Here is a 27,774-nt window from a genome sequence, read left to right on the forward strand (position 1 = left end):
AAGGATTGCTCAGCTCCTCGCCCTCAGTCGTGTGGGTCCCCTCACAATTTCCTTCCCTTCCCTAAATTCTGGAAGCCCAGCTACCTGTGCCCCGAGGAACTCCCAACAGGCTGCCCAGGGGAAGTCACTAGGGGCAAACTTGACCAGGATGTCCATAACATGCTATGGCGCTCTCCTCACTGGCCCGGACAAAAGCGGAGCCCACTACACCCCAACCCCTCCCCCACCCCCCAAACCCAGTCTCCACCATTCTTCACAGGGCCTGATGACAATCCTTTGGAAGCCTCCAACAGACAACCCTTTCCTTGCCAAAATACACTGCTCTCCCCGAAGTGTGTGTCCTGCCATGACTGCTGGGCTACACCGGCGTTTCTTCAATGGGGAAAAATAGGTCAACCCTGAACCGTCTGGACTGCAACCAGCAAGGCGATGAGAGCATGTTTCTGAAGTCCAGACTTATAGAGACCGAAGATAATAAAAAGGGTTGGATAAACCAGGGCCTAGACACCCTTTATTTTAATTAATGTAAATGCCTCTCACTAGAAGATTTATCATTGTACGTTGTAGGGTAAATATACCTGAAATACTGGTTTTAAATTCTCTCTCAGGGCACATGGGTGGCTCAATCAGATGTTAACCGTCTGACTCTTGGTCTCAGCTCAGGTCATGATTTCAGGGTCATGATCTCAGGGTCGTGAGATCAAGGCCCACATCATCAGGCTCCAAGCTACTTAAGAGTCTCTCCCTCTGCCTGCCCCCCCACACACTTTAAAAAATAAAAAAATTTAAAAAATTTTTTTAAATCCTTTATCAGGTTTTTACATTGACAAGAAGTGGGGATGGGTAGAGAGAAAAGTAGCATTTACTGAGCACCTCTTCTAGGCCAAGAACTACAGTAAGAGCTCTATCTACATCCATTTGCATTTAATCTTCATATCCCCCCCCTTCACATAGATATTATCAGCCCCATTTTAGATAAAGGGAGGCTCAGAAAGATTATCTATCTTAGCCAAGGTCGCAACACCAGGAGATAGAAGAGTGATTCAAGCCTGACTTGCCTAACTCTCAAGGCTAAGTTCCTTCTGTCCATCTCCAGAAAGCACATCACATGCCATTCAAAATTATTTTATTCATTTTCATGGGGAAAAAAAATAGATGAAAAATTTAAGTTAATTTTACAGGGGCTTCTTGGTCTTTTAAAAATCTGAATGATATTAAATTTGAAACATTTAGAACATTTAGGATCCATACTCAATTGTGTACCTACCACCCGTCCGCTAAGAATGCAATATGTTTCGGTGGAAACCCAGGAGGCTTTGGCAGACGAGGAGGAGGCCCTAAAAGGCAGCCACACTCCCACGAGGCAATCTCACCATCAACTGAGAATCTCAAGTTTGAGGGTTTTCCAAAAAGTTTAAACCCAAAACTTGTCACTGCAAAGATCCTTATTTTCACTCTAAGGCCCCTCCCCACCTTGCTCCCCACCCAACAAGCCAAGTTGGCCTTCATGATGTCTACATATTCTTAAAACATTACACCTGGTCATGTATGGAAAACCTTAACAGTAAACATCATGTGTAAAGAGAGACCACGTAGAATCACAAAGAAGGAGTTCTCATGTTAGAAAATAAACATGACAATTCATGCAGAGTTTCAGTGTCAGAGCTCAGGACTGAGTTCCTTTCTTTCCAGGAAAGGTGATATATAAATCATACAAATAAATGCATCCCTTGTCCTCATTCCTGAATATATCAGAACTTTCCTTATAAGCTGGTTTTGACCTCCTCATAAAACATACTCACTACAACCTGAAATTCCATATAAGTTCATTCCATTCGTACAGGACTTGGAATTTACCATTCTTTAGCTGGACAAGGGGTTAAAGGAAAGAATATGCCACAGCTCAGCTCCCTGACTCAGTACAAAAAGAATCTGAAATTTACAATATTCCCATGAAGTGGCAAAAATCCAGAATGGGGCGTAATTACTTATGTATTCCAAAGTGGAATAAATGACAACAGTCCACACGCCCAACATCTTACAACTCCGTCATGGTGCAAGTTTCCCGAAACCAAAAATCACTGAAAACCTAAAGTATACCCATTTTACATAACATACTCTCTTCAAGGACAGCCACAGTCTGTCCTGAGAATTAAATATCCTTTTGCATGAATACAGAAGTAGTAAAAGCTTGAAGTTACATAAATGAAGCCTAGTGAAAGCTACCACTTTGGGTTTTCTATCATGCCCTGTTAAAAAGGGGTAGTCACAGATCAGAGCAAGAAAGGGGAAAAGAAAAAAAAACAAACAAAAACACTTGGGAAAAGCGTAACCTTTGTTAATTTCAGAAGGAGCCGTCTCCAAGACACACAGGATCATTATGGTAAAGTGGCCAACAGCTTGTTCAACCAGACTCATTAAAGAGCCTGGCTTCAGACTCCCTTCCCTACCTCTTTTACACATTCCCTAATTCAAGATGGCCAGAGCTGAACCAGCTGGGTCACTCCAGGTCTACCTGGGTAAGCAGAAGGAGGTGGCTTTGTTGAGGGGACTCTTCGGTTTCCAGAAAGCCTCAAGGCTTCGCATGAAGATAAAACATTTTCCCCAAAATGGAACACAAGTTATACATAGCTTTAAAATCTCACGTCCAGGGCCCTTAGCTGACTCAGTCTGCAGCACGTGTGACTCTTGATCTCAGGGTCATGAATTCAAGCCCCAGTTTGGGTATAGAGCTTACATTAAAAAAAATAATAAAATAAATAAAAGTAAAAATAGTAAAATCTCAAGTCCAAGAGCCTCTAAAAAGTCCAAGCTGTGTTCTTAGGAATTTGCTCAGCTTGGATACAATGAAGCTGAAACGTAACTGCTCAGAACCCCCTTCAGCGAAGGCCAAAGGTTCAGCCCCTACATCAGGTTCACTGTTCAGCCACATACAGCCTTGAACACGGTCACCACCAGTTAAAAGAAACTACACTAAAAAGGCAGGTCAGAGGGGCGCCTGGGTGGCTCAGTTGGTTAAGCAACTGCCTTCGGCTCAGGTCATGATCCTGGAGTCCCGGGATCGAGTCCCACATCGGGCTCCCTGCTCAGTGGGGAGTCTGCTTCTCCCTCTGACCCTCCCCCCTCTCATGCTCTCTCTCTCTCTATCTCATTCTCTCTCTCAAATAAATAAATAAATAATCTTAAAAAAAAAAAAAGAATTTCTTTAAAAAAAAAAGGCAGGTCAGAGAGAAGGACATGAGGCAAAGGTGTGGCATGATGAGGAGTGTCAAGCATGTCCATGCCATTAAAGCTGAAAAAGCAGAGCCATGCTAAGCCTCACTAAGTGGACACAGCAAATGGATAAAAAAAGAATACAAAACTAACAATACAAAGCTAACGTCATCCCTCCTCAAGGAAAACGAGTAATAAAGATCATGGGCATTTCCGCACAGCAGCAGAAAACCCACTGGATCCGAATCATTTGTGGGATCACCTGAAAAACTTCCCCCAAATAATTTTGGAGTTGCCTACCGAGCCGAGTCACCATGCTAGGAATCCAATCAGGACCGTGGAAAGTAGCACACCAGCTTTCCTTCCTACTTGGCGCCAAAAACCAATTTTCCACGTTCTCCCTGAAAGACTAAAATCAGACAGCTTCCATGGAAATGGAAAATCAGGCCAGACTCTGCTGTGAAAGGGTGGTAGCCTTTTAAACAATTACCCTGGATAAGTCAACACCCAAACAACAAACTTCAGGCTGCAAGGCTACTGGATACATTTTATGGAGAATGTCAACACTGAACAAGACTCTTCCTGTGGAAACACTACCTAGCTATTGCATAACTGCATAATTCTTCCTTCAGTCCGATACTGGACACATCTCCTATTGGATTGCTCTGGTTATCTGAATTCTCCCCCTCAGCTAGGTCAGAAGGACTTGGAAAGAACCGCTTCTGGTTCCTTGAGGGGGGCTCATCCCATAGTAGGTACTCAGTGTTTTGACTGGTTAAAATAAACAGGCAGAACACACACACATACACGCTGAATTCAGATCAGAGGGAGCGAGTATAGAAACTACACAAACGCCAAGTCTCTTGGCTTGCCAAATTGTCACTCTCAAAGTAATATTAAGCACAGTTCTTTGTCTCTGAATTGTGAAATACTTTATATACTAATAAAGAATGTGTACTTCATTGTGTATTTAACTGCATAAGCCTGCATTTGGTTCAATTGAGCAAGAGTAAGTCCTTGTTCCTAAGCTAACTCTCAAGTTCCAGTCAACTCTTAAATATTAACACTCGGGTATTGAGGAACAAAGATGCAGATAATACAAAACAGAAGATTATTTTAAATCATTCACTCTTGGTATGCAGATATATTCTTTTTTTTCTTTTCTTTTAACTTGCAATTAAATGCGTATGGCTGATGTTGCAGCATTCACAATACTTCTAACAAAGGACTTAAACCATGCTGGAAAAATCTGACTTTGAAAGTTCTCCATGTGCATCCTTCACTCACCAGCTCTGCCACTGAGTTTTGCACCAACTCAACATCGGTCCAGGACAGCATCACCTCTTAGAAGGTTGCCAAAAAAACTGGTTTAAAAAAAAAAAAAGGCAAACTACATTCTTCCCAGGTTGTTGCTTTCCAGAATCACACTTTCTGGAGGGTGGGAAAGTAATTAGGGGTTTGGGGCTGGAAAAGCCCTTTTATTTTAGCTCCTACTGGGCTGGTGTAAACAAAGATATCATTAATGTCAACAATGACTTAATTAACCAGAGTAGGTGACAAGAACTTGAAAGAGTCACCTCCTCCCCAGGATAATCAAGCTTGACTATACTTTAAATAATTAGAATATTAATCAACGGAACAATACTTGGCATTGAGGACTGCCCTGCCCCCTTTGAGTCAATAACTGAATTTATAGCCTTCAGCCATTCCTCTACAACAATGAATGACCAACTGGAAATACTCTTTTTTAATCTGGGATATCAACTAAAATCTCCTAGAGATTATTTGCTTCTCAAGTCAGCTGACTAGATCCAACCCTACTATTTGTTACCACTTCATCGTGTTCAGAAGACAAATGGTATGTGACAGATGATATGATATAGGATAATATTGTACAAAGCCGAGAAGACTGAAAAAGGATCCTCCAGTCTTAGGGCTCAGGCTCCTTCCTGGAACTGACTCGCATTTTTCCCTGGATACATTTTCCTCTGGTCCAGCCCAAGAGACCTCATCTAATCTGAACCTCCGAATTAACAAACCAGAAAGTCTTCCAAGATGGGGCCTGGTGCAATAGAAGATTAAGGTTGAATTTATAGTAACCAAAGCTATAGTTATACTAACCACGAAGGACAGCCTGGGACTAGCACGCACTCATCCATCCATAGTCCCTCCTTCTCTCCCACCCTCCTTTTTCACCCCCAGTTCAGCAGGGGGACCATGGCTTAAACTGGAGCTGTCCCAATCAGTCAGTTGGCATCCAGTTAACCCCTTTTTCATCTAGAATTAGATTAGATGACCTTCCTAATAACCTCTGACACCAAAGCTAAACTACCTGCAATGGAAGAATTCACATCGGTTGCCAATATGGTAGTGAGAGATCAGGGCAGCCCAGACGCTCCAGAAAGCAATCACGGCCGCCTGGAATCGCACAGGGCCTTCTCTGTGACAGAGCAACTTCCTTCTCAACTGTCCCCAAAAGCCTCCACATTTCCTGACACTGTGGCACCTGGCAGGGCCAGCTCCCAAGGGGCAGAGCAGACACGTGTGCCCATCTCATGGGCAACAAGGAGGCTAACATGTCCTGGGTGCTCAGGAGGTACCAGGCCACGTGCCGACTGCTCTCTGCTCCCAGGGATGCTGAAATCTCCTGGTGACCTTCTAATGTAAGGAACCAGAAGCCTCCTGAGGACGTTAATATACTCTTAACATTAATCAAGACCTTCAAGGTCATCTTATCAAACCATCGGACAACAGAAAGGGAAACAGAGGGCAGGGGTTCACATGCTTTTCCACTCCTCTGTGGGTCTGCACCTTCCATTTAAAACGTCTCACAACCCTCGACACAAACTTCATAGAAGCTGTGAGCCCAGAAAAATGCACGAAACGACTTTGGCAAAGTATTTATCATCATGTTGGGGAATTCGCAAACCACCCCACCCCCAAACCCCAAGAGGATCCCCAGATCCCAGGTTGGGAAGACCTGCTTTCAACAATACTCCCATTGTTGGATATAAATTTTTACACAAAGAATCATTGGGGGCACTTTATCGCTGTCCATGGTTTCTTCCCCCTCTCTGCCCCATCTCTTTCTTCCTGCATATTTTAAACTGCCTTCAGTAATTAAGGACGAGAAAAGAAGTCCTCCAGGGCCATTTTACACTTTCTGTTGAGACAAACTCCCAAGAATATGCTGTCCTGAAAGTCGAAATGAAAAATGACAGTTTCTTCCTAACCTGGGCCATTCCGGGGCTCATCCGGTAGGAAATCCTGGCTCAGCTGCCTCGCTGCGTGCTGAGCCATGCACTCAAGGGAAAACCAGCAATTAGGAAACACATCTATTTTAATTATTAGCAAAATTAAAGTAGAACAGGCCTGACTTTCAGAAACCAGGACCCTTTCCTCTCCCGTTAAGCCCTTTAGAAACGCATTGCCTTTGCAAATCACACGCATGCTTACATCACAGCACAGGTCACAAGGAGCCTGTCCCCTGTAAGTGCCACAGACACAAACTCTCGCCAGACTCCCCCTCCCCGAGATGCAGAAGCCACTGTGACGTCACTGCACCTGTTCTCATGAGGCCTCCATGCCTCTCCATGAGACAGGGCACCGGCCTCCCTCCGGCCAGTGCTTGACTGCTTCCGGTAAAATCCGGGCCATTTTAGAAAAACTGTTGCCCTTACCTATCCTCTCATGACCGGTGCACAGGGTCCCACTGGGAGCCCCTCTCTCAGCGCCATCATTTTGGGCAGGGACGCAGCCCTCCTTCCCGTGTTATCCTGACCGGGCTCTCTGTCCTTTGCCAGTCTGTGGCGCCGGGTGCTTTTCCAGAACGGCTGAGCTGACCCCAGACCACTCAGGACCACGGCAGGCCCCCAAAGCTAAGCAAGCAGCAGGTGGGCTCTCAGCAAACAGGTTCATTAAGTGGCGATGAGTGCTGGGATCTGCCATTTTATTCTCGGATTACCACTCGAAAAATAACTCAAGCTACCAATATTCCCGGCTGATGACAGATTTCAATGCCGCCCCAAGTGGAGGCTTGGCTACTGTCGTCTCGGAAGGACCCGGGAAGGAGGTTCCAGACCTGCCCAGCTGAGTAATACGGGCACCATTTAGTGTTCACAACTGGCTTTCTGCCTTTAAAATTAAATTTCCAAAGCTGAAAAACCAGCGTGTGGCCTGTTCGACCTGGAAGTTCTCATAGAGGTGGGAAACACCCAGGTACCTTCACTTTCAAATTTACCTAAAATAGACTTTGCAGCTTCTGTGACGTATTGCTTAGGTACTAGGAATTACAATGGCTTTAAAAAAAAAAAAAAACAAAGTAAAACGTCAAGCATCTCTGTGAACTCCAGAAGCTTCTTTTTCTCCTTAGACAATGAAAATAAAACGTCGGCGTTTCAGATATTGGCAATTTCCCTCCGTGGCTCCTTTTGTCAGAAAACAGCCAATTCTTTACATCGTAAGCAAGACTCTCCCTCCAGTAAGAATGCTCCTGCTCGGAAGGCTCTAGATGGCATTCACCTACAGGCTCCCCTCCTACAGCTCTCCTGGGTCGCTGCCTCCCTCGCCCAGCACAGAGAAACGCACACACCAAGAAACCACCAAACTGGACCGTTCTGCCTGCACTGTTACAGCAAGGAACCTTCTCTCGCCATCTCGGACTTGGGGGGGAGGGGGTACCAATCTCTGACCTGGGGGGAGCACAGAGCCCACTCTCCTTGCTCTTAAAGACTCACTCACAATGCAAGGGCAGCTGATTCAAAAACAGGCCTTAACCTCAGCGCCACTTCCCCAGACACAGCCCCGAACAAACTTGGTGCCCTGAAAGGTGAGACAAACAACTTACCTTCCGGCTCTAATGTGGTATCCTCCACCAAATTGAAGGAGGGCCGGGCCAGGGACACGGTTGCCATGGTGACCGCGACCAGGCAGCCCAAGCGGGCCCAGCTGAGCACGGCTGCGGCCGTGCCAATCCCCCGTCCTCTTCCATATCTCCATGTGGACGTCACTCCCATCTGCACACCTCGTCTGCGAGCATGGACTGCCAGCAATGCCTCCAGCCCGCGGCGCACTCCGGAGCCCAGGTGCCGCCACAGCCGCTGCAGCCCCTAGGGGAGACAGATGCGGCGAGTCAGTGAAATCCTCCCCGATGCCAATTCCTGGAAACCCAAGTGGGCTGCAGCCTCTTCAAAGAGGCACCAACAGCTCCCCTGCATTATCTGCGAACGCCCCGCGTGGGCGCCTCAGGGTCCCAGGTGTTCCCGCCAGACCGGTCCCCGACGAGCCGTGCCGGGCTGACCGTGAGGACGCACACTCCTAAGAACCGGAGATGAAAGAGTGGCTCTGGGACACAGCTCCGTGCGGCCACTCTCTTCTGCCATCCACTGTCACCTCTACAGCCCTCAAAACGCAGAAGCTACGTGCCCTTAGTTTCAAGGGCAAGTACAAAAGCAAGTTAACAATGCTCGGGTTGGCAGAACCGGCCTTGTTAACTTCTCTTAGGCCAACGGGGCTTTAGACAGCTGGATGGTGGAGGCGGCTGCGTGCAGACTTATTTCTGGGGCTGCGGCTGAGCGGCTGGCTCCACCCTCACTGTAGTACTCGGCAAGAAAGGAGACCAGCAAAATAAAAGGAACCCCAGGAAGGCTACCAAAAAGCCCTCACCAGTTTACACTTGTCAGGATTCATTTTCCAATATGGAAATGTATTTCTCGATCTTGCGCCAAGCAGCCACTTATGGGAGAATGAAAGGAACTGCAAACACATTCAAAGCGGCGGATCCTAAAAGAGGTGCAAAGCCTGAATCCCCTTCCACTTCGACTACGGGCAGCCCCCACCTGGTAAATGTCTTCAGCCCACATAGCGGATGCAAACTCTGAGGAATAAGGCAGGTGTTGATTAACAAGGATGGTGATATGTAAATTACTGTCGTGGTATGTGATTGGACCAATAACTTGCAATATGCTAACCTATTGGCTAAAACTTCAGAAGTTACAGGGGGTGCTCCACTCACTGGTCTGTTCACCCATGTGACCCAACGGCAAAGAGAATTGTCCAGGCTCAACTATTCTAAATAACTTTAAATGTACTCATTATCCTCAATGACTAAGTGCAGAACCGAAATGCACAAACTTGAGAAAATTTGCAACATCACAGATTCGGTGAACCAAATAAACGAACCACACTTTAAGGACTGGGGGCGAGGGTGAGACCTTTAATATAAAAATCTCTAAAGCCTGGGCTTTTGGCATGCCAACTCGATGTTTCAAACATGTCAAAGATTCAAAGATTTCAACATCGCCTGAGCCTCTCCAAAGCTACATCAGAAAAACTGTTCCTGTTAGCTTTGACGAAGGATTAAAATGGGAAAAGAGAATGCTGCAGTTCCTGAGAAGGAAAAAAGAAAACCTCTGATTCAAAAGAAAGCACATATGAAACGGTGATTCACGGCAAAAGCAAGAAAACCGTGTGCCTGTGAGCACACCCTCTATTTTCAGGTTGCTTGAAGGATTTTTTTTCCCCCCTCGATCTTCTTTCCTCTTGAAGTTAAGAGCCTCAAAAGATAACTCCGTATCTATTTCTACATACGTGTGGGAGGAAAGTACACAAGCATTCTCATTGATTTACTAAGCATTTCCAGAATGCATGGGAATGTTCAGCCTCTGACACAACTTCATGAACAATCTTAAATCCTAGCAGGAGATTTCATCCAGGCTGCTTCCCTGGCCTCATCACCCACCTGTCCCAGCCCAGAAAGGTTTCCTTTGCTCCAGGCAGAGAAAGCTGGCCAGGGACCTAAATCAGCTAAATCTCAGACCATTCATTCATCCCATCAGCTTGCACGAAAAACTTGAATTTTAGCCATTACCAGGTCTCGGCCCCAGGCTGCCCCCTGCCCAAATCTCTGGAACGCGGAGGCCTAAGGCAGCAGGTCTGCACAACTCCTCACCAGAGTGGACACAAGTGTGGTGGGACCTCCTAGGCAGGATAATTAGGTCCTGAGGCTCGGTGTTGGGAACACAGGCCCAGCAGGCTGCTGGCGGCCACAATCCCGGCTTCCTGCCTTCAATACCATAATCCTTCCTGGAGTCTGAGCCTCAGTGAAAGCCCCAGCGTGTTTATTTTTCTCCTTGAAAGGGAACTCTCTTCTAGGCCCTGGGAAGAGCTGTCACCCTCCCCATGACGGACGGCTCTTCATGGCCACCCGCTCCCCAGGTCTGTTTTCACCTGGGCACAAGCCTGCCCCCAAAGACAGGCAAAGTGACAAGCAAGAGAGCCTGACTGGCGAGTGGTCCCTATGCCGGGTTCCTGCTGGGCTCCTCAATTAACCAAAATATTCTCAACGCCCCCCCCCCACCCCCATGCTCCAAGAAGGCAAACCAACACAGTGCCTACCTTAATTGAGCCTCTACCACTGAGTGGTTATCTGTCCTCTGCAGGCTCACCCATGCTGAGCACTTGGGCGCTTTGTTTCTGGTAGATTTTACATCAGGAAAGTCAACAGCGCCAGGCAAAGTTGGGATGCCTGGATCCCCCCAGGGGGGCAGACCTATCTCTGAGCTCAAAGCCTCCCTACTGTTCCCCTTGTCTTCCGAGCTGAGTAATGGAGGGAGCTATCAGGGGTCAAATCTGGGCAGGTTGTGGGGGGGGGGGGGGGATGGAGAGGAGGTTCCTCAACATACTGAAATCTCCAAAAACACAAAATAAGGCTGACCCAGGACGGCAATCCATCCCCTGGTTAACGCTAGCAAGCCAGTGAGAACTTGCCGCAGCTTTGGGGAACTCCTAACCACCTCCAGCCCCGTTCCATTGTAGCATTTCTTTCATTTGTTTGCCTGGAATATCCTGTTTTTCTCCCCCTTCTTGGGGCGCTAAAGAGCTCAGAGAAATCTGCATTTTAATTGACATTCCAGGGAGAGGGAGAGGGAGAGGGGCGCCTGATTGCTTTTCTATTCAAACTAAACAGGCTTTTCAGATGAAAATGAGTCGCGGCCAGTGGAAGATTTACAGGGATTTGGGACCAGGGGGACAATGGGGTTTTAAATGTTGATAGCGTTTCACACCAAACACATAATGGGTGCCCCGAGTGTGAAAGCAGGTTTGCTTTTAAGGGTAGGTTTTATTGAATTGGGCCGGAGGAAGGCAGGCCCGTAGAAGGGTCTGGCGAGAGCCGGGCTTCGAGGGGAGCGGCGGCGACTCGGCGCGCCCGGCCAGGACCCCTGAGCCTGGCCCTGTGGCCGCGAGGGTTGGAGCCAGCACCTCGCAGGGCCCTGGGCCGACTCCCCGGCGCGGCCCCGGCCCTGAAAGAATGAGCGCGCAAGTTAGAACTCGCCTGCGCTTTCGACATCCCCGAGCTGCTGCCGGCTGAGCAGGCGGCGAGCTAGAAAAAGTCGGTCCAGTTCGCCCCCTAGCCCCAGGCGCGCTGCGCTCCCTCCAGCACCGACGGCGGCAGCGGGAGGGGGGCGCCGGTTACTGAAATCGGGGAACCCGAGCGGCCGCCTCCCCCAAGGTGCCACCCCCGAGCACAGCCAGCCCTACGGAGAGGTCGCCGGTCCCATCCAGCGGCTCCCTCCTGGGGAAGGGTCTCCACCGCGGCCCCCCCCCGCCCGGCCTGGATAGGGCAGGGCGGGCGCCCCCCGGACCCCGTAATGAGGCACCCCGAAGATGCCCCTGCGAACCCCGGACCTGCGGGGCCGAGCCACCGGCGAGGCAGCCCCGCCACTCGCCCGACCGCCCTGGGGTCGGAGGATCGCGCCGGCCGGTGGGACGGCGCCGGCCGGAGTTTGACAGGGACGGGGTGTCAGTGCCAGAAGCAGATGTCAGCATCTGGATGGGGGCGATAAGTAGAGGCAGAGCTTCCCAAGCGGCCGCCGTCAGCACGCACCCCGCTCCCCCATCACCTATGCGGCCAAGAGGGAGGACAGGGAACGGCCTCAACCGTGCCAGCCCCCCGCGCCCTCCACTCGGGGGACGGTGCACCCGGCGTCCCGGCCTCCCGCGGCGCCAGCTTCCCCAGCTGGCGAGGCTCCCCGAGGCACCCGACACGGCGATTACCTTGAATGGCAACGCTCCCCGGCCGCCGGTCTGTCCCCGCGCCCGGCGTGAGTCGGGATGGAGCAAGCGGCGAACTCGGGGGAAACTCCAACAAATCAGAGTGGTCCTCAGGTCCCGCCCGCGCCAAGGCTCCGAGGCTTCAGGCGCACCCCAGGCTGCGGAGGAGCGCGGGCATGACGCCCGCCGGCTGCCCTCGGGTTTGCGGAGCGAGGGGAAGAAAGGACTCCGGCTCGGCGTCCCCTCCACCAAACTTTGCTCGCAACTTGCGAACGCACAGGGCGCCCTGGAAAGCCGCGGCCTCGGGGCGCCCGGGCCCCGCCAGCCCGGAGAGCAGTCGCCGCGCCGGGCCAGCTACGCCGCGCGCACACCCCGCGGCGCCCGAGCTTTGTGGCGGCCGCGCTCGCCCGCCCGCCCGCTCGGCTCTCCGCGGCGCTCGCCGCCGCCGCCGCCGCCCCCTCCCCGCGCGTCACGCCCCCGCTGAAACCTGAGCCGTTTCCTGGACGGCGGCGCCGGCTCCGCCAATCAGCGCCGCGCGCCCGGCCGCCGGGCCTCCGCGCGGCTCCCGACGCCCGCGAGCACCCGAGACCCCGGCCACCCCGGCCCGGAGAGGTGCGGCGACGGCCTCGCCCCGCGCCACCGCCCCCTTCCTTCCCTGGGGGTTTAGGCCGACGGCTAGCCGGCTGATCGCCGATCGCGTCGCGTTGTTTTAGTTCAAGCCAGTAGAGCAAACGACGGACCGCCTGCCCTACCCCTGAAGCGACTGCATGGGGCGGGGGGAGGCGGGGGGGCGGTTAATGCAAGTGAAACTTCTGGGGGAGAAGGTCCTGCAAGACAAGAGCGGCGAGAGAAGAAACCGGCATCTATGGAGGCCCTACTCTGGGCAGGGCACACCGAGCGGGTTCTTCTTCCTGGGCATCACCGCCCTGCAGAAAGTAGCATTGCCAGTTTCTGATAAGGAAACGCGAGAGAGGTTCAGCAATTCGTCCGGGGCCACGCAGCCGCTTACTGGCAGAGCCTGACTTTGACTCTGGCCTCTCCTAGAGAAAGTCAAAAACGGCAACGACATGGGCGCCTGGGTGGCTCAGTCGGTTAAGCGACTGCCTTCAGCTCAGGTCATGATCCCGGGGTCCTGGGATCGAGCCCCGCATCGGGCTCCCTGCTCGGCGGGGAGCCTGCTTCTCCCTCTGGCCCTCTCCTCTCTCATGCTGTTTCTCGCTCGCTCGCTCTCTAATAAATAAATAAATAAAATCTTAAAAAAAAAAAAAGGCAACGACAAAAGTGTTGTTTAGTAATATATATCTGGAGTAATAAAAAGAAATTGGAAAGATTCTAAAGACGACTCCGCTATAAATAGCTGTGTGGCCTTGAGCAAAGCAGTTCCTCCTCCTGAATCTTAGATTCTTCAACCGCAAAATCAGATTCTAAAACTGAATGCCAGGCTGCAACTGGTTAAAGTTCGTATTTTCCATTTACCTTTCTCGGGAGGCTGTTTCTACGGGATAATTTATTTTTTAATATACTTTCTCTCCTCCTCACGCATCCAGCTCCTAAGCTTTTGTGCTTAAGTCCAAGACGATATAGATAAAAACCTTAATTATTTTTCCTTAGAAAAGGTCATTAAACCCCGAAGTGCTTCAGAATGCTTTTGAGGCCTGAAGATAGATGGAGCAGTGAGTACAAAACTGACCTGGAAAATCGACTTTTCCAGCATTTAGAAATGCAGTCGCTCCTGGGTCACCGACATAGCACACTTCAATAACATTTACAAAAAAAAATTTTTTTGAAGGTGCCACACATCATGAGAAAATCATTTTTCTTCACAATACATCACAGAAAACTTTTATGTAAATGACTTACATGCTGGGAGTATCAAATCCATTGGCATGCTTCAGGCAAATGGGTGTGAAATTCTATTTTGGAAATTTGACCGCAAAAAGAATAGATTCTCAAGCCAAATGATCGGTCCACATGCTTGGGTATGTTTTTGGTCAAGTCTTTTTTTTTTAAGTTTTTTTTATTTATTTATTTGACAGAGACAGCGAGAGAGGGAACACAAGCAGGGGGAGTGGGAGAGGGAGAAGCAGGCTTCCCGCGGAGCAGGGAGCCAGATGCGGGGCTCGACCCCAGGACCCTGGGACCATAACCTGAGCCAGAGGCAGACACTCAACGACTGAGCCACCCAGGTGCCCCTTCGGTCAAGTCTTAACCTGGATCAGTCCTAAGGCCTTTTTATGAACTGACACCTCAGCCGTCCACTCACACCTGAATGGTTCTGAACACACCAATACCTTTTTCAAGTCCTCAGACCTGTGATCACAAAAAGAGAGGTGGCTGCATGTCTGCCTCCTCGGGCCCTGGCATTTAACATCTTTATATTCCCCACCAATGGGAAACTCAAGTGCCTCAGGACAGATCCCCTTCCCGTCCTGCAACATATCCATCAGCCATTGAAAATGCTGTTAACACATTCTCACATAAATTACTGGTGCAGGAAGCCATCGTCCCTAACCCCATTCATCAATAGCTTGATGTACACTGAATAAAAAGGCAGGCTTCCGCTGAAAATGACAAATCAGAACACCTACTTTCATGACCAGATGCAGTTCGCAGAATTTATTCTTCACAGGGATGAAAAGACACCCATCCATCACAAGACCCTTATTCCCCTAAGAGGGTTCCTTTTTTAAGGGAGCAAAGCCCACAGGCCCACAGCAGCAACCTTCTTCAGTTTTGAGAGAAGCAAAAGCATGTTTGGAATTTTTTTTTTTTTTTTTTTACAAAAACCGATTCTGTCATCATATTTAGGCTTCAAGTGACCTCAGAGGGTCTAGGAAAGCTTTCACACCAGTGAGGCTTCTGAATGAGAAAATAATCTCTGGACAGTTTTTTTTCTCTTCCCTCTTCAAGTGGCTGGAACCCCTTTTGTCAATGGCCTCCCGTGAATGGTGTTGCTAATAAGCCTATTAATGAGCTTCTCCGGCCGAGTGTGAATAGGTAAATAAGCGCCAATCTGTTGAGGTTCAGGGCCGAGGGCAGAAAAGCCAGCAAGAACTAAAGGTGACAGTTTGCACTGAACTACCAGGGCCAGCACCAGGTTTCTGCTGAAAGAGCCTCCAGACAAGGCCACATTCACCACCCCTCCACCCCCCACTGGGGGCCCTTTTCTTCACAATTTTCCCCCCTTTACAAAAATGTCTTGAGTAGCCACCTTTTTTTTTTTTTCAAAAGCCCTCGAGACACCCTTCTTTCTTTCACTCTAGTAATGATACATCAATGGAAGGAAGAAAAATGAGGACACCAGAACTCCCTTGCCCTATGACTTTCAAGAAACAAATTGTGTCGCTGGCCCAGCAGTGATGGGAGGGGAGGGGAGGGTGGGGTGGGAGCCCTCGCAGCCATGGGCCTTTCTCCTCTAAAGATTCAGAATTTTTTTTTTTAATAATTTGTTTTTTAACGGATGGCTGTTCCTTCACCCTATAGAAAAGTTAGATGAATAAAGGCTGCTGATGTTAAGTGCTAATGAGCCCTTCTAATGTCGTTCTGAGCTCCCCACAACTATGAATCTCATTCTTTAGGCTACATCTCAATAATGTCTGGAGCATAAAAGAAGCATTTGAAAGGCGAAATATAGAAGAGTCCAAGGACTGTGGTTAGCCTGGTTAACTCCTGGGATGAGGGGAGGGGCCTGATCCTCTGACAGTTCCGTCCCACCTTCAGGGAGCTTACGGCATTTAACTGAAGCGACATCATAAATCCCAGCACCACACATCGAACGTCTGTGACGACGATGCTAAACTTAGAATGGAATCTCAAAGCCAAGACGTCCCTGGGGACAAAGTCCTTCCAGAATTCCTGCCTCGCTTTGAGGCGAAGGGACTTTGGTTCCAACAGGCAAGGTGCAGCTCTCTTCACTCAATGGCTGTGTGGCCTCGGGCAGGTTACTTAAATTCTCTGGGTTTTCCATTTTCTCAGATAAATGAGCACAATCGTGGTACCTATCTTGTAGTTATTTAATAGGGTCACTAAGAAGATTAAGTGAATGAAAATGTGACAAAACCTATTTTTATCCAGATACTCCTCATGGTTCTGGAAATGCAATGTTCTCTCCTATGATTATTATTAGCCACTCTTAATATTCCTACCCCCTGGGTCTATTGGAAGGATTCAAGTGTTTCAGTGAAGAGCCTAGAACCAACTGGCACCACCCGGATATTATTATGGACCTGGTTTTAACAGAGTCTGGAGCCAGGACTTCTGAATTCCCCGTGCCCAGCCTCTGCCCCAGCTGAAGGACCTGGTGATGCCTACCCAGAGCCCACCTGAGATGGAATGCCACCTGTGCTGAGTCATACAAATGATTATCCAGATGGAAGGCAACGTAATGCTTACTGGTATCGTTGTTATTTTAGAAGCTATTTTAGCACTGGTGAACAACTCAGCCCCGAAGAAATAATTTTTTTACAAACATGAGAAGCACCTGAATTAAAATTGCCACTGTGTTCTGCTCTCACGGTTTATCGGATTTCCAAGTGGCTTAAGTGACCTGCATAAGTCTTCCTAAGGAGACCAGACCCAAAGGTGAGGAAGTGTGTGATAAACCATCATGCTGACACCCCACATTTGACAGGGGAGGGGAGTGGAGCACAGAGAAGGGAAGTGGTGGGCTCAAGGTCACACCACACGGGTTAAGGGCAGGGAAGCCAAAAGTCTGGTCTCCTGATGGGGCTGGGATTCACTCCAGTGGCCACCAGAGCAAGTCAACCATTTTCACCTATCCATGCCCCCTGATGGATCCTTCTAGGTGGTTCAACTCAGTGCAGAGTTGAAACATGTTGAGTAGAATTCATTGCCTCCCCAAATGTTAATATTTCAAGAGAACAGTTAATCTACTCACCGTGGGTTCATCCTACTTCTTCAAGTGCTCTAAGAACTTGGTGAGGGTCATTGTTGCTGTCAATGTTTCCAAGAACCTTCAAGTTCAGGTACATAAGATTGTTAGACCTCTTGCACGTACCTACAGTTCATCAGCTGAATTTGCAGTCTTCAAAATAGGGGAAGAGGTAAGGGCCAATGTCTGTGGTTCATAAAATGACTCTTATCAGCGATATAATGAAAACAAATAGAAATGGACAATTCTGAAGAATTGTGTTTGAGAAATTAAGGCTTAAAAATCTGCTACACGTTTGCTATTTAAAACTGGGTAACCGGGGCGCCTGGGTGGCTCAGTTGGTTAAGCGACTGCCTTCGGCTCAGGTCATGATCCTGGAGTCCCGGGATCAAGTCCCGCATCGGGCTCCCTGCTCGGCAGGGGGTCTGCTTCTCCCTCTGACCCTCCTCCCTCTCATGCTCTCTGTCTCTCATTCTCTCTCTCTCAAATAAATAAATAAAATCTTTAAAAAATAAAAAAATAAATAAAACTGGGTAACCAGGTCTGTCACTCAAAAGGCAATGAACAGGCAATTCGACCCCATTCTGGTTCAAGAAAAGCAAAAATTGCTATCAGAGTAGTAGGAGGGGGAATAATTGGGGAAATTTTACTCTGGCCTCAACACTATCCCCTCCATTGCCCCCCCCTACCCCCCGCCGGGCTGCAAGTTCCTACCAGGCACCTGCCCATTTGTGAAGGAAAACTGACCGGTCAGTTCGCTGGTTGGCCAGACCAGCCAGATGTAATGTCTACACTGCCCAAAGTCAAAAGGTACCTGACCAACCACGTTGTGCAGTAGAAACAGCGCCAGGCCAGGGCATCCCGGACCTGGGTTTTTATCCCAACATTGCCAAGAACCATATGATTCTGGGAAAGTCATTGAACATGACCCCCACCTTGGCCTCACCCTCTTTTGCATAATGTGTCCCCTTAAAAAAATTAATGTTTCTAAGAGCTCCAGCCCCTACCATCACTGAACATTCGCTGCCTCCAGAGACACTAGAAGTTGCCGTTGACCCATCACCAAAGAGCGACCAGGTTTAGAGGAAGTCGACATCCTCTTTAAAGTATTTTGGAACCAGAGTCTAGGAACCCTGCTGTTGACCCCTGTCTACTGGTAACGGTATCTACCGGGAAAGTCCTCTAATCCCTGGCCCATTGCTGCTTAAGGACAATTTATGGTACGTCATTGCTTGACTACAAGACTCCATGCCTTCCCAACACCCTTGGCCCGCACTCAGTCACCACCTCTGCCACAACAATGGCTCCCAGCAGACTAGAGAGAAAATAAGCAGGGGCTTTTGGGGGGGAAGTGGGGGGGTACAATTAGGAAGAGATTAACAACAATGTCATATTGTCAGCTTTTGCTCCATCCCCGCCCCCTGCCCACCATCACCGCCTACAGCTGTCCTGGCACCATCTGATATGGTAGCCACTAGCCAGTGTGATTATTTCAAGTTAAATTAACTAAAACTAAATAAAACTTACACGTTAGCCTTTCAGGAGCGCCAGCCACATTTCACGAGCTCAATAGCCACCCGCGGCTCTGGCTACCGAATTGAGGGGTGCCGGAATGACAAATGGTCACTGGACAGTGACCCTGTCTTCCTCTTTTCCCCCGAGGTCTCCTTAGCCAGGGGAGTCCCCAGGAACTGCTTCTGCCTCCCCCAACCCCAACTCCCGTGTATTCTCGCTCGTGTCATGCTACCAGAGGAGTTTAGGGGTGGGAACCCCACTCCTCGGCACAGGAAGAGTGCTGGAGATTCCCAGGAAAGGTCTTCGTTGGACAACTGCAATATTACTGTTGACTGAACATAAGTGATATGGTGTCTATAGCATCATCTCCTGATTCTGGGGCCTACTCGAAGCAGACCCCGGTCTCAGTGGGGTTTTCTGTGGGTTCTGGTTCTCTCTGGGAGGCCTCCTGCTCCCCCAAGTCCTCAAGAACTCACAGCTGTGCGCTCAGAGCCATGAACCTAGAGGGAGAAAGGCTGGCTGAACCAAGGTGGAGATGCCCTTGGAAAACACCCAGCTGAATGTGACCATGGGCATCAGTTTGGGGGGAGAGGGGTTAATCGGGGACCACTAAATTAGAACACCCAGAAAGCTTAGCCTGCCTCCCCCATCTTGCAGTTGCAGGGCCCGGCTGGCTGCCTGGCCAGCCTCTGGCAGTTTATTACAGGCCCTTTGTGCTCACAGGCCCTCAATAGATACTTGATTGATGGTGATTGTAACTTAGCCTCTTTTGGGGTTTCCCAATTAAGGCATCTGGGTACATTATTAGCACAGGAGTTTGTACCTTAGTCGATGAGGTATATTTCGAAGTTAGGGAATAGAAGCCATGTTAGGGCAAGGCCAACCCAGCTGTATGGTGCAAGTTAACCTTCCTTGCAATGACCCGATTTCCACAGTGCCTTCCTCCCTCCTTCCCCTTGATTTCTGTGTTTAGTTTGTTACACCATTTCCCCAGAGTGTGTGTCTACTTCGTCCAAACGTCAAAAGAAGTTCACTTTAATAAACCAAAGGGGAGAAAAATGATGCTGCCAGGATCCTGGTAAACTCCGGGAAGGAGACGGAGAATACAGAGCAGGACGCATCGTAAAACCACAAACCCAGTAACCCTTTTAGAGTCCCAGAGCTCTTATATTTTGTCCCCAAGCTGGGGAGAAAGGCCATCAAGGGAGGAGCGATTTCTTTAACAGATTTCTAAGAGCAGCGTTGAGCAAAAATTAACTCCTTCGCGGGGGCCAGATGCCGGGGGAGCAGGTGGCTCCGGGTGAAGGAGGCCAAGGTCCCCAGGGCTCCCTTTGTTCTCGCGGCTCTGCGCAGGTACGCGCGCGGCGGGCGCCAGCGCCCCCGTGTGGCCGCGGGCGTCCGGAGAGGTGCAGGGTGGATGCGGGGGCGCTCGGCGCCCCCGGGAAGGGGCTGCGGGGCTGGACGAGCGATGCGGCGGGGAGGCCCGGCGCGGAGGAGGGGCGATCCGTCTGCACCAGGCCTCACCCCGAACTCGTTCGGGCTGTGCAGGTGTTGGGCGATCAATGTCGAGGCGTGTCTGCGGCAGGAATCCTGGTGCTTGCTGAAGCCCCGCCGGGAGGGGATACTGCAGCGACGTGGCGGGGCAACTGTCTCCACCACCCCCGGGCCTGGCCTGGCCTGAAGCTATCTCCGGCTGCCTGTCTGTCCGCAGCCTGGGGCGGCATCTCTCCACCTGGATCCTCAAGCCAGAGCTACGTTTCCCGGCTTCAACTTCTGGCCGCCTGTTTGAGCTTCCGGCCCCAGTCTCCACCAGCGCCGCCGCCCTCCAGGCTGAGCATTGCCAGCTCCCCTCCCACCAAGGCCAGTTCATGCCGAGATCTGGGCTGTCTTTGGAAAGCCATGCACCGCCATCCTTTTTGGCTTTTCCCCTAGTATCATTGAAGCTGCCCTGGCTCCCTGTGGACGGTCATGCAGGATCCTCGGGCAGCTTCTGTCTCTCATCTCTCTTCCTCGCCAGCCACTCTGCCCAGAGGTGGGGACCACTGCCCTGCTCCTCCATCAGGTCGCTCAGAGCCTTGGTGGCTCCCCGTTTGCAGGGAGCATGGCAACTGCCCTCTTGGCACAGAGGGTGCGTGGTGGCTGACAGTTACTGCGTTCTTATTATGCTCGGAACAACTGTGACCATGGCCTTTAATGAATTACCACAAATTGATTACAAGGACCCTGTGAGGTGGATACCACTATGACCCCAACTTTACAAATTGGGCAGTGGAAACACTGAGAGCTTGCCCAAGGTCATAGGGTCATGAGGGAGGGAGCCTCACTTCTGCTGCCCCTATCGGTGAGCAGGTGGTGTGGGCCCGGTGGGGGAGGGTCCCGGGTGGCGCAGCTGCGGAGGCCTGGGAATGTAGGCCAATGGGGCCCATTCTTCCCATCCTTCCAGAAAAGTTGACTGTCCCATCCAGATTATGGTAATCGTTGCAATTTATTTTTTTTTAAAGATTTTATTTATTTATTTATTTGACAGGAACACAGAGAGAAAGCACAACCAGTGGGGGTTGCAGAGGGAGAGGGAGAAGCAGACTCCCCACTGAGCAGGGAGCCCAATGCAGGACTCGATCCCAGGACCCTCAGATCATCACCTGAGCCGAAGGCCGACGCTAAACCGACTCAGCCAACCAGGCGCCCCTAATTGTCTCAATTTTTAGACATTAGCTCCTTTGTTGGGTTGGCCTGTGGGTCTACAGGTCATATCCTCAGCTGTCTGGAAGTGGCTAAGAACATGGGATCTGTAGGCCAGTTCTGCCTGCAAAGGGCCTCATGTCTGCCCCTTCTCACCACATCTTCCTCTCTAAATTGGAGTAATACTTGCTTAACGTTCTTACCAGAGTTTTTGTGGATTGAATGGAAAGCTTCACGTAAGTTGCTGGGTTCACTGCAAACGATCAGTGTGTGTTAGCTAATTTTACTATTTCCCAACTAGAGGCATTCAGACCTCCCTCTTTGTAGCCCTGTCCTAACCCTGGCCTTACTCCCCCCTGTTTATCTCTGCTGTGTGACTCTGGGCAAGTTACTCGGCTTGACTCTCTGTGTCCTTATTTGTAGGTTGGGAATATTGGATGTAACCATATTCCAGATTCACCTCTAAGAGTCTTGATTCCAGCAGAAGCTGGAGCTGTTGAGGGCAGACCGTTGGCTCACTTTCTTCTAAAGGTCTTCTCACTATCACGCAGATTCGTTCCGAGTTAGATCATCATGACGATGGGCAGATTCTGCATTTATCCAACTGAAGCATTATTTTGTCCCATCCTCTTTTCCTTTGTAAAAAGCCCTCCATGTCTTGTCCCCTCCAAATAAGACAAGATACCACTTCAGAGCACTGCTGGTTTGGGGTACCAAATTTATCTAATAAAAATGCAGGACACCCAGTTAAAGTAGAATTTCAGATAAACACAGGCACCTTTTTTTTAGTAGAAGCATTCCCCAATATTGTATGAACAAATATTCCATGAGACATACTTACATTAAAAATGACTGTTTTTCTGAAATTCGGATTGAACTTTGTGTTCTATATTTTCTATGGCAACCTGATACTGGGTAGAAGCCACTCGCACAAGTTGACTGGTTGGGACAAGTCCAGGAGAGGTGGGCATTCTTCCCAGAGACCACTGGGAATTACCTGCCTTTTGCTTCCATCCTGGGCTCACACTGGAAAAGTCCCCATTAAATATAAGGGGGTCAGGTCTGATCAGAAACATAATGCTTTCCCTGGGCTTGGTTTCTGGGGCCATTGTATGGTAGACTTGCGCCTATTTTGAAGTGATTAATTTATATATTGAGAGAACTATTTGTATATTTGGTGTTAATGATAATAATCTTATAGAAAGCCCTGTTTCCTCTTTTATTTTTTTAAATTAAAGAGATCTTTTTTAAGGTTTTATTTTTAAGTAATCTCTACACCCAACGTGGGGCTCAAACTCACAACGCTGAAATCAAGAGTCGCACGCTCTCCTGACTGAGCCAGCCAGGCAGCCCGCCATGTTTCCTCCTGAGTGAAGTAGTATCCAGGGTGTTGACTGTGGTATGAAGATGCTGTGGTGTTTGGTAATCAAGTGTGTATACGAAATGTGTGGCTGTGGTCAGTTCCCTGGGGCGGAGTCTTACCACGGTGGACAATCTCCATGAGACCCCAAACATTTAAGGCACCAGTTTCACCATGAGCCAGAGAGAGGGGCTATTACTGGCAGGTCCTCAGCCACCAGCCTCTGGTGGCTGCCGTCTCAAGAAATCCTGGCCACCATCCATTTTTCAGAACCCAGTGACCATGTCACCAAGGAATGGTGCTTCACTGGCCATCCTGGGTCCTGCCTTCCTGCTCAGGGTTAATGTGGATCCAGGAGGACTAGGCCACAAAGCCTGGGATGACAGCCTCCCACCAATGTGGGTTCTCACCTGGTCTCAGCTATCCTATGGGGAGTTAGTTTACGGGGAAAATGGAACTTTTGTCCAGGATGGAGGCAGACAACCTTTCTGCTACAAATGCACCCACACACTTGGCACATTTTTCTGGCTGCCTTCCAGCACCAGCCTCTGCCACTCTACCTGGTTCTGGTGGTCAGGGCCGGCCCTCTGCTCCAGCTTGCAGGGCTCCCAGCAACTTCTCCTGACCCCGTCCCTGTCAGCCATCTGCGGTGGGTCCCACCCCTCTACCAGCCTGGGGATCACGAGTTTCCCTGCTTACCCACCCCTGCCTCCCACCAGCCCCTGTCATGTCTCTGTCTCTGGACTCACTTTACCTGTCATCCACCTTTGCCACAAATTTCTTCAGCTTCCAACAGGTAAGTCGTGGACATTGGTTTCAGTCAGAGCTGGGTCCCCGTGCCTGCTTCTCCACTGAGCCTCCATCTGAACTTGGGCAAGGTGACTAGCCTCTCTATGCTCCATCTGTTTTATAGATGGTACGTGGGTGTCCTAGGGCTGCCAGAACACATGACCATAAACTTAGTGGCTTGAAACAACACACATTTCTTAGGTCACAGTTCTGTAAGGTCAGAGGTCTGGGGAGAGCTCAGTCGAAATCAAGGCATCGGCGGAGCTGTGTTCCTTTTTGGAGACTCCAGGGGAAGAACCTGCTCCGGGCATGTTCGGGTTGTTGGCAGAAGGCAGTTCCTTGTGGCTGCAGAGCTCAGGTCCTATTTCCTGGCCTGACCGGCAGTCGGGAGCCTCTCTCAGCGCCCAGCCTCCATGTTCAGGGCCTGCAACCACATGTCCAGCCCCTGTCGCCCCCTGAGTCTCTGTGACTTCACCCTCTGCTGTGTCTCTTCTGCTCCAGCTGGAGGGCACTGTCTGCTTTCGGGGGCTTGCGTGACCAGGTTGGGTCCACCCAGGCATTTGCCCTATTTTAACCTCAGTAGCTCTAATGTCATCCGCAAGTCCTTTCACCAGATTCTGGGGATTAGAGAATGGACATTGTGGGGCGGGGGCCATTATGTGCCAACCACAGGTGGGGTGATGACGTGAAACCAGGCGTATTGGTCTCCTAGGGCTGCTATAACCAAGTGCCACAAACCAGGTGACTTGTCTCACAGTTCTGGTGTCTAGAAGCCCCAAACCAAGGTGTCAGCCGGGCCATGCCCCCTCTGAAACCTTAGAGGAGAATCCTCCCTCTCTTCTCCTGGCTCCTGGTGGTGGCTCACAGGAGTCCTGGGCTTGCGGTTCTGCCTCTGTCTCAAGTCAGCCTTCTCCCTGCATGTCTGGGTCCAAATTTCCCTCTCCTTCTGAGAACACCAGTCCCACCGAAGGACCGCCCCTAAGGACTTTATCTTAACTTGATTCCATCGGCAAAGATCCTATTTCCACACAAGGTCACGTTCATAGATAATGGGGTTAGGACTTCCACAGGACATAATTCAACCCAAAACACAAGGTAACGGCAGAAAAGCACCTAGCATGGGTCCGGACCTCTGGCTGGTGCTTAACCAACAGGCGCAGTGGGCACTGGGCAACTCTACGGTCATGAACTCTGTGTCCCGGTGGGCACGGATTGGCCTGGTGGTGCAGGTGTGGCAAGAGCCTGAAAAATGGCACCTCCTTCCATCCTGCCTTCCTGACTGTCCCTGTCCCAGCACGGGTTCAGCTTTCCCTACGGCCCTTTCCTCAGGCTGCCCCCTTGCCTGCGACGCCCCCTCCCTTCTCCTGCACTGTCCAAATCCACATCTTGGCCATTCTTCAAGTCCCACCTGTTCTGGAAGGCCACCCCTCAGGTGCTGTGCCCATTGGCAGGTTGAGCTGATTAAAGAGGGAGAAAGGAGAGGCTGTACCACCCTGGAAATCCTGCCACTCGGCTGGCCGGAGAAGAGAGGCTTCCTATTAAGAAATGCAGATAGGAAAAACCCGGCCCCGCCAGGGAGAAGCAAAGACAAAGCAAGGTGCTGACTCAGTGGCTGAAAGGTTCAGAAGACGAGTAATTTTCAGGCAAGAAATTGCACCCTCTGCTGCTCCTGGCCCGATAATCATCCGTCTTGTAAACGTGAACTGCTCTTCCTAGAAAGAAAAACAATAACATCCAAACACTCTTGCCAAGTGAGCCTTCCAAGAGCCATAATTCTTTGGGGATCTGCGTTACATACAAGATGCTGGGTATTGGCTGATTACCACCCTCGTGCATTTCTTCTGTCTGCCTGCCCTCGAAATGCAACGGAGGAAAGGTCTGATGGATCCCATCAGCAGCCCGGGGATCTCACCCCAAAGTTGAGTGCCTCCACATTTAATAAATCAGAACACGTGCAAAGCCAGAGCAGTCTCACAAGCAGAGTTTAGTGGAGAGTAAGGGCCTCAGCGGGCGTCCTCTAGAATGACTTCCAAACACTTCAGCATCCTGACCTCTCCTCATTTCCGGAAACGTCCTTAAGCTCACTTCCCCCCCGGCACAGATGGGAACGGGACTGGGAGGACAAGGGACAGCTGTCGCTGCTGGGGAAATAAAAGAGGCGGGTGGGCTCAGTTGGGACTGAAAGACGCCCCAGAGGGAAGTCATCATTTCCCCCAAGACACTGCTTCTCGAGGCTCTCACCTTCAGGGTAAAGGTCCCCCTGGGGTGTGGGGGGTTGCTGATCATCTCTGCATCACCAGGGGCTTGCACAGGGCCCGGGAAAGACGGATATCGGTTTGTTGAATGAACAAGTAAGCGTAGACCAGGAAGTGATTTAAGGCAACCAGGTAAGATTCTGGAAGCCGCCCCCACTTGCAGCCAAGACTTGGTCTCCCCCCTACCTGGGTCCCAGAATGCAGGCTCTCCACCTCCCACAGGCACCACCCCAAGGCCAGGCCAAGGGCAGAGCACGCCAGAAAATGCAACCACCTTTCAGCTGCAGAGCGTGGGGTCCCACAGGTCAGAGCTGAGAGCCACAGCCGCGGGGGGTGTGGGGAAGCCGTTTGCAGCTGTTTATGTGATGTGTATCTGGTAGATAAATAAACTTCATTTTCCAGGGCTGCCAACCTCTAAACATGAAGAAATATACATTCGCTCAGAAACGTAAAAAAAATAAACAAATGTGGTGATGTTTGAATCCTAGCGTCAAAGCCCAGGGTCCTGAGCTCCTCGACTTTCAGCTGGTTAATAAACCTAGTTTATGGATCCCCTCCTAGGGGCCTGTGTGTGGAAGTTCCGCTCAGAGGAAATGCTCCCAGTTAGGTTGTGGGGGAGGGAGAGTCCGAGCCGCAGATCCTTCTGGTACTTCCCCAGGCGCAATCCAGTCAGGCCCACGGCACAAGCCAGGTGATTCTTCAAATGGTCCGGGAGGTGATCATCAGCATCCGCTGCTGACAGCCTCAGCTCAGCCTAAAGCAGGTGAGATCAGGTAAGTCAGGTGAGAGGCCACCTGGGGCTTTTGAGCTGGGACCTCCCTTCTATGGTGACTCTGGGGCATCTTTGCATCAGCAGCCGGTTGCTATCCCCACAGTCACGTGGGTTGGCTGGGCTCAGCTGGGGGGTCTTCTGCTCTCCGGTGGTGTCACCAGGGGTGCACTCATCTGGAAGCTTCACTGGGCTGGAATGCCCACTCTCATTCACTCACACAGCCAGCGATGTGCACAAACTGTCATCTGGGAGCTCAGGAGGCTGTCAACAGAGAGCCTCAGTTTCCCTCTCTAGGGTCACTCCACAGGGCTTGAGCTTCTCGTGGCGTCGCGCTGGGTTCCGAGCAGGAACTGCAGACCTGTGAAAGCCCAGCCCCAGAGGTTCCAACACATCCCTTCCATCCAAGCAAGTAAGGCCAGCCCAAATCCAAAGGGGGCGGGAAGGGACCTCAACCCTCCACGGGAGGAGCGGCAGAGAATTTGCGGCCATCTTTAATCCACCGCAGGACGCCACTCGTGGGGGATGGAGGAGGACACTCCGCTTTACGCTGCTAAAGACTCCACTGGTGGCTAAGGACTCACAGCAGCCTGGGCAGAAGGATCAGTCTCACCGCTGTCCCGGCTTAGCACTGAAGTGGCTGGAGACACAAAGTCACGGAAACAAGGAAACTTTCCACCTTTCCTCAATGGGTGAGAGATGGCAGGGGGAGCATGCCTAGCCACTTCTTCTCTTCTCCTTTGGGTTTGGACGTTCCTGATGCAAACAAGCAGAGCTCTCACTGATCGTAAAAGCCCCCTTGAGTCTACTGGTGACATAAGACCCATTCCTCTCTGCACTTTTTTTTTTTTTTAAGATTTTTATTTATTTTTTTGACAGAGAGAGCGAGAGCGGGAACACAAGCAGGGGGAGTGGGAGAGGGAGAAGCAGGCTTCCCGCTGAGCAGGGAGTCCGATGCGGGGCTCGATCCCAGGACCCTGGAATCATGACCTGAGCCAAAGGCAGACGCTTAACGACTGAGCCACCCAGGCGCCCCACTCTCTGCACTTTTCAATCCCAAACTCCAAACATGTTTTCTAGTAGCCCTTTTCTATGTGACAGTACTATGATCTAAATCAACTGAAGCTTAAACCTAGGGTTGAATTTACATATAGTATAGTTAAATCTACATAGAGAACACTCAGGAAAGAGACACACATTTGCTTTTTTTTTTTTTTTTAACCTCCTTTCTCCCATCCCTGCCTGATTT

General features: G+C 50.4%; 1 protein-coding gene across 1 annotated transcript in view; it reads right to left on the bottom strand.

Annotated features, from left to right (window-relative positions):
• FGFR2 (fibroblast growth factor receptor 2) overlaps positions 1-8,294 on the bottom strand; it is a 97,229-nt gene extending 88,935 nt beyond the window's left edge. The window contains exon 1 of the mRNA XM_035030390.1: positions 8,060-8,294. Coding sequence (XP_034886281.1) covers positions 8,060-8,228 — 169 coding nt within the window. The 5' untranslated portion in view covers positions 8,229-8,294. The remainder of the gene's footprint in view (positions 1-8,059) is intronic.
• Between the last annotated feature and the right edge of the window lie 19,480 nt (positions 8,295-27,774).

The sequence above is a fragment of the Mirounga leonina genome, unplaced genomic scaffold, assembly GCF_011800145.1.
Source record: "Mirounga leonina isolate KUSES-001 unplaced genomic scaffold, KU_Mleo_1.0 Mir_114, whole genome shotgun sequence".
NCBI classification, from domain to species: Eukaryota; Metazoa; Chordata; class Mammalia; order Carnivora; family Phocidae; genus Mirounga; species Mirounga leonina.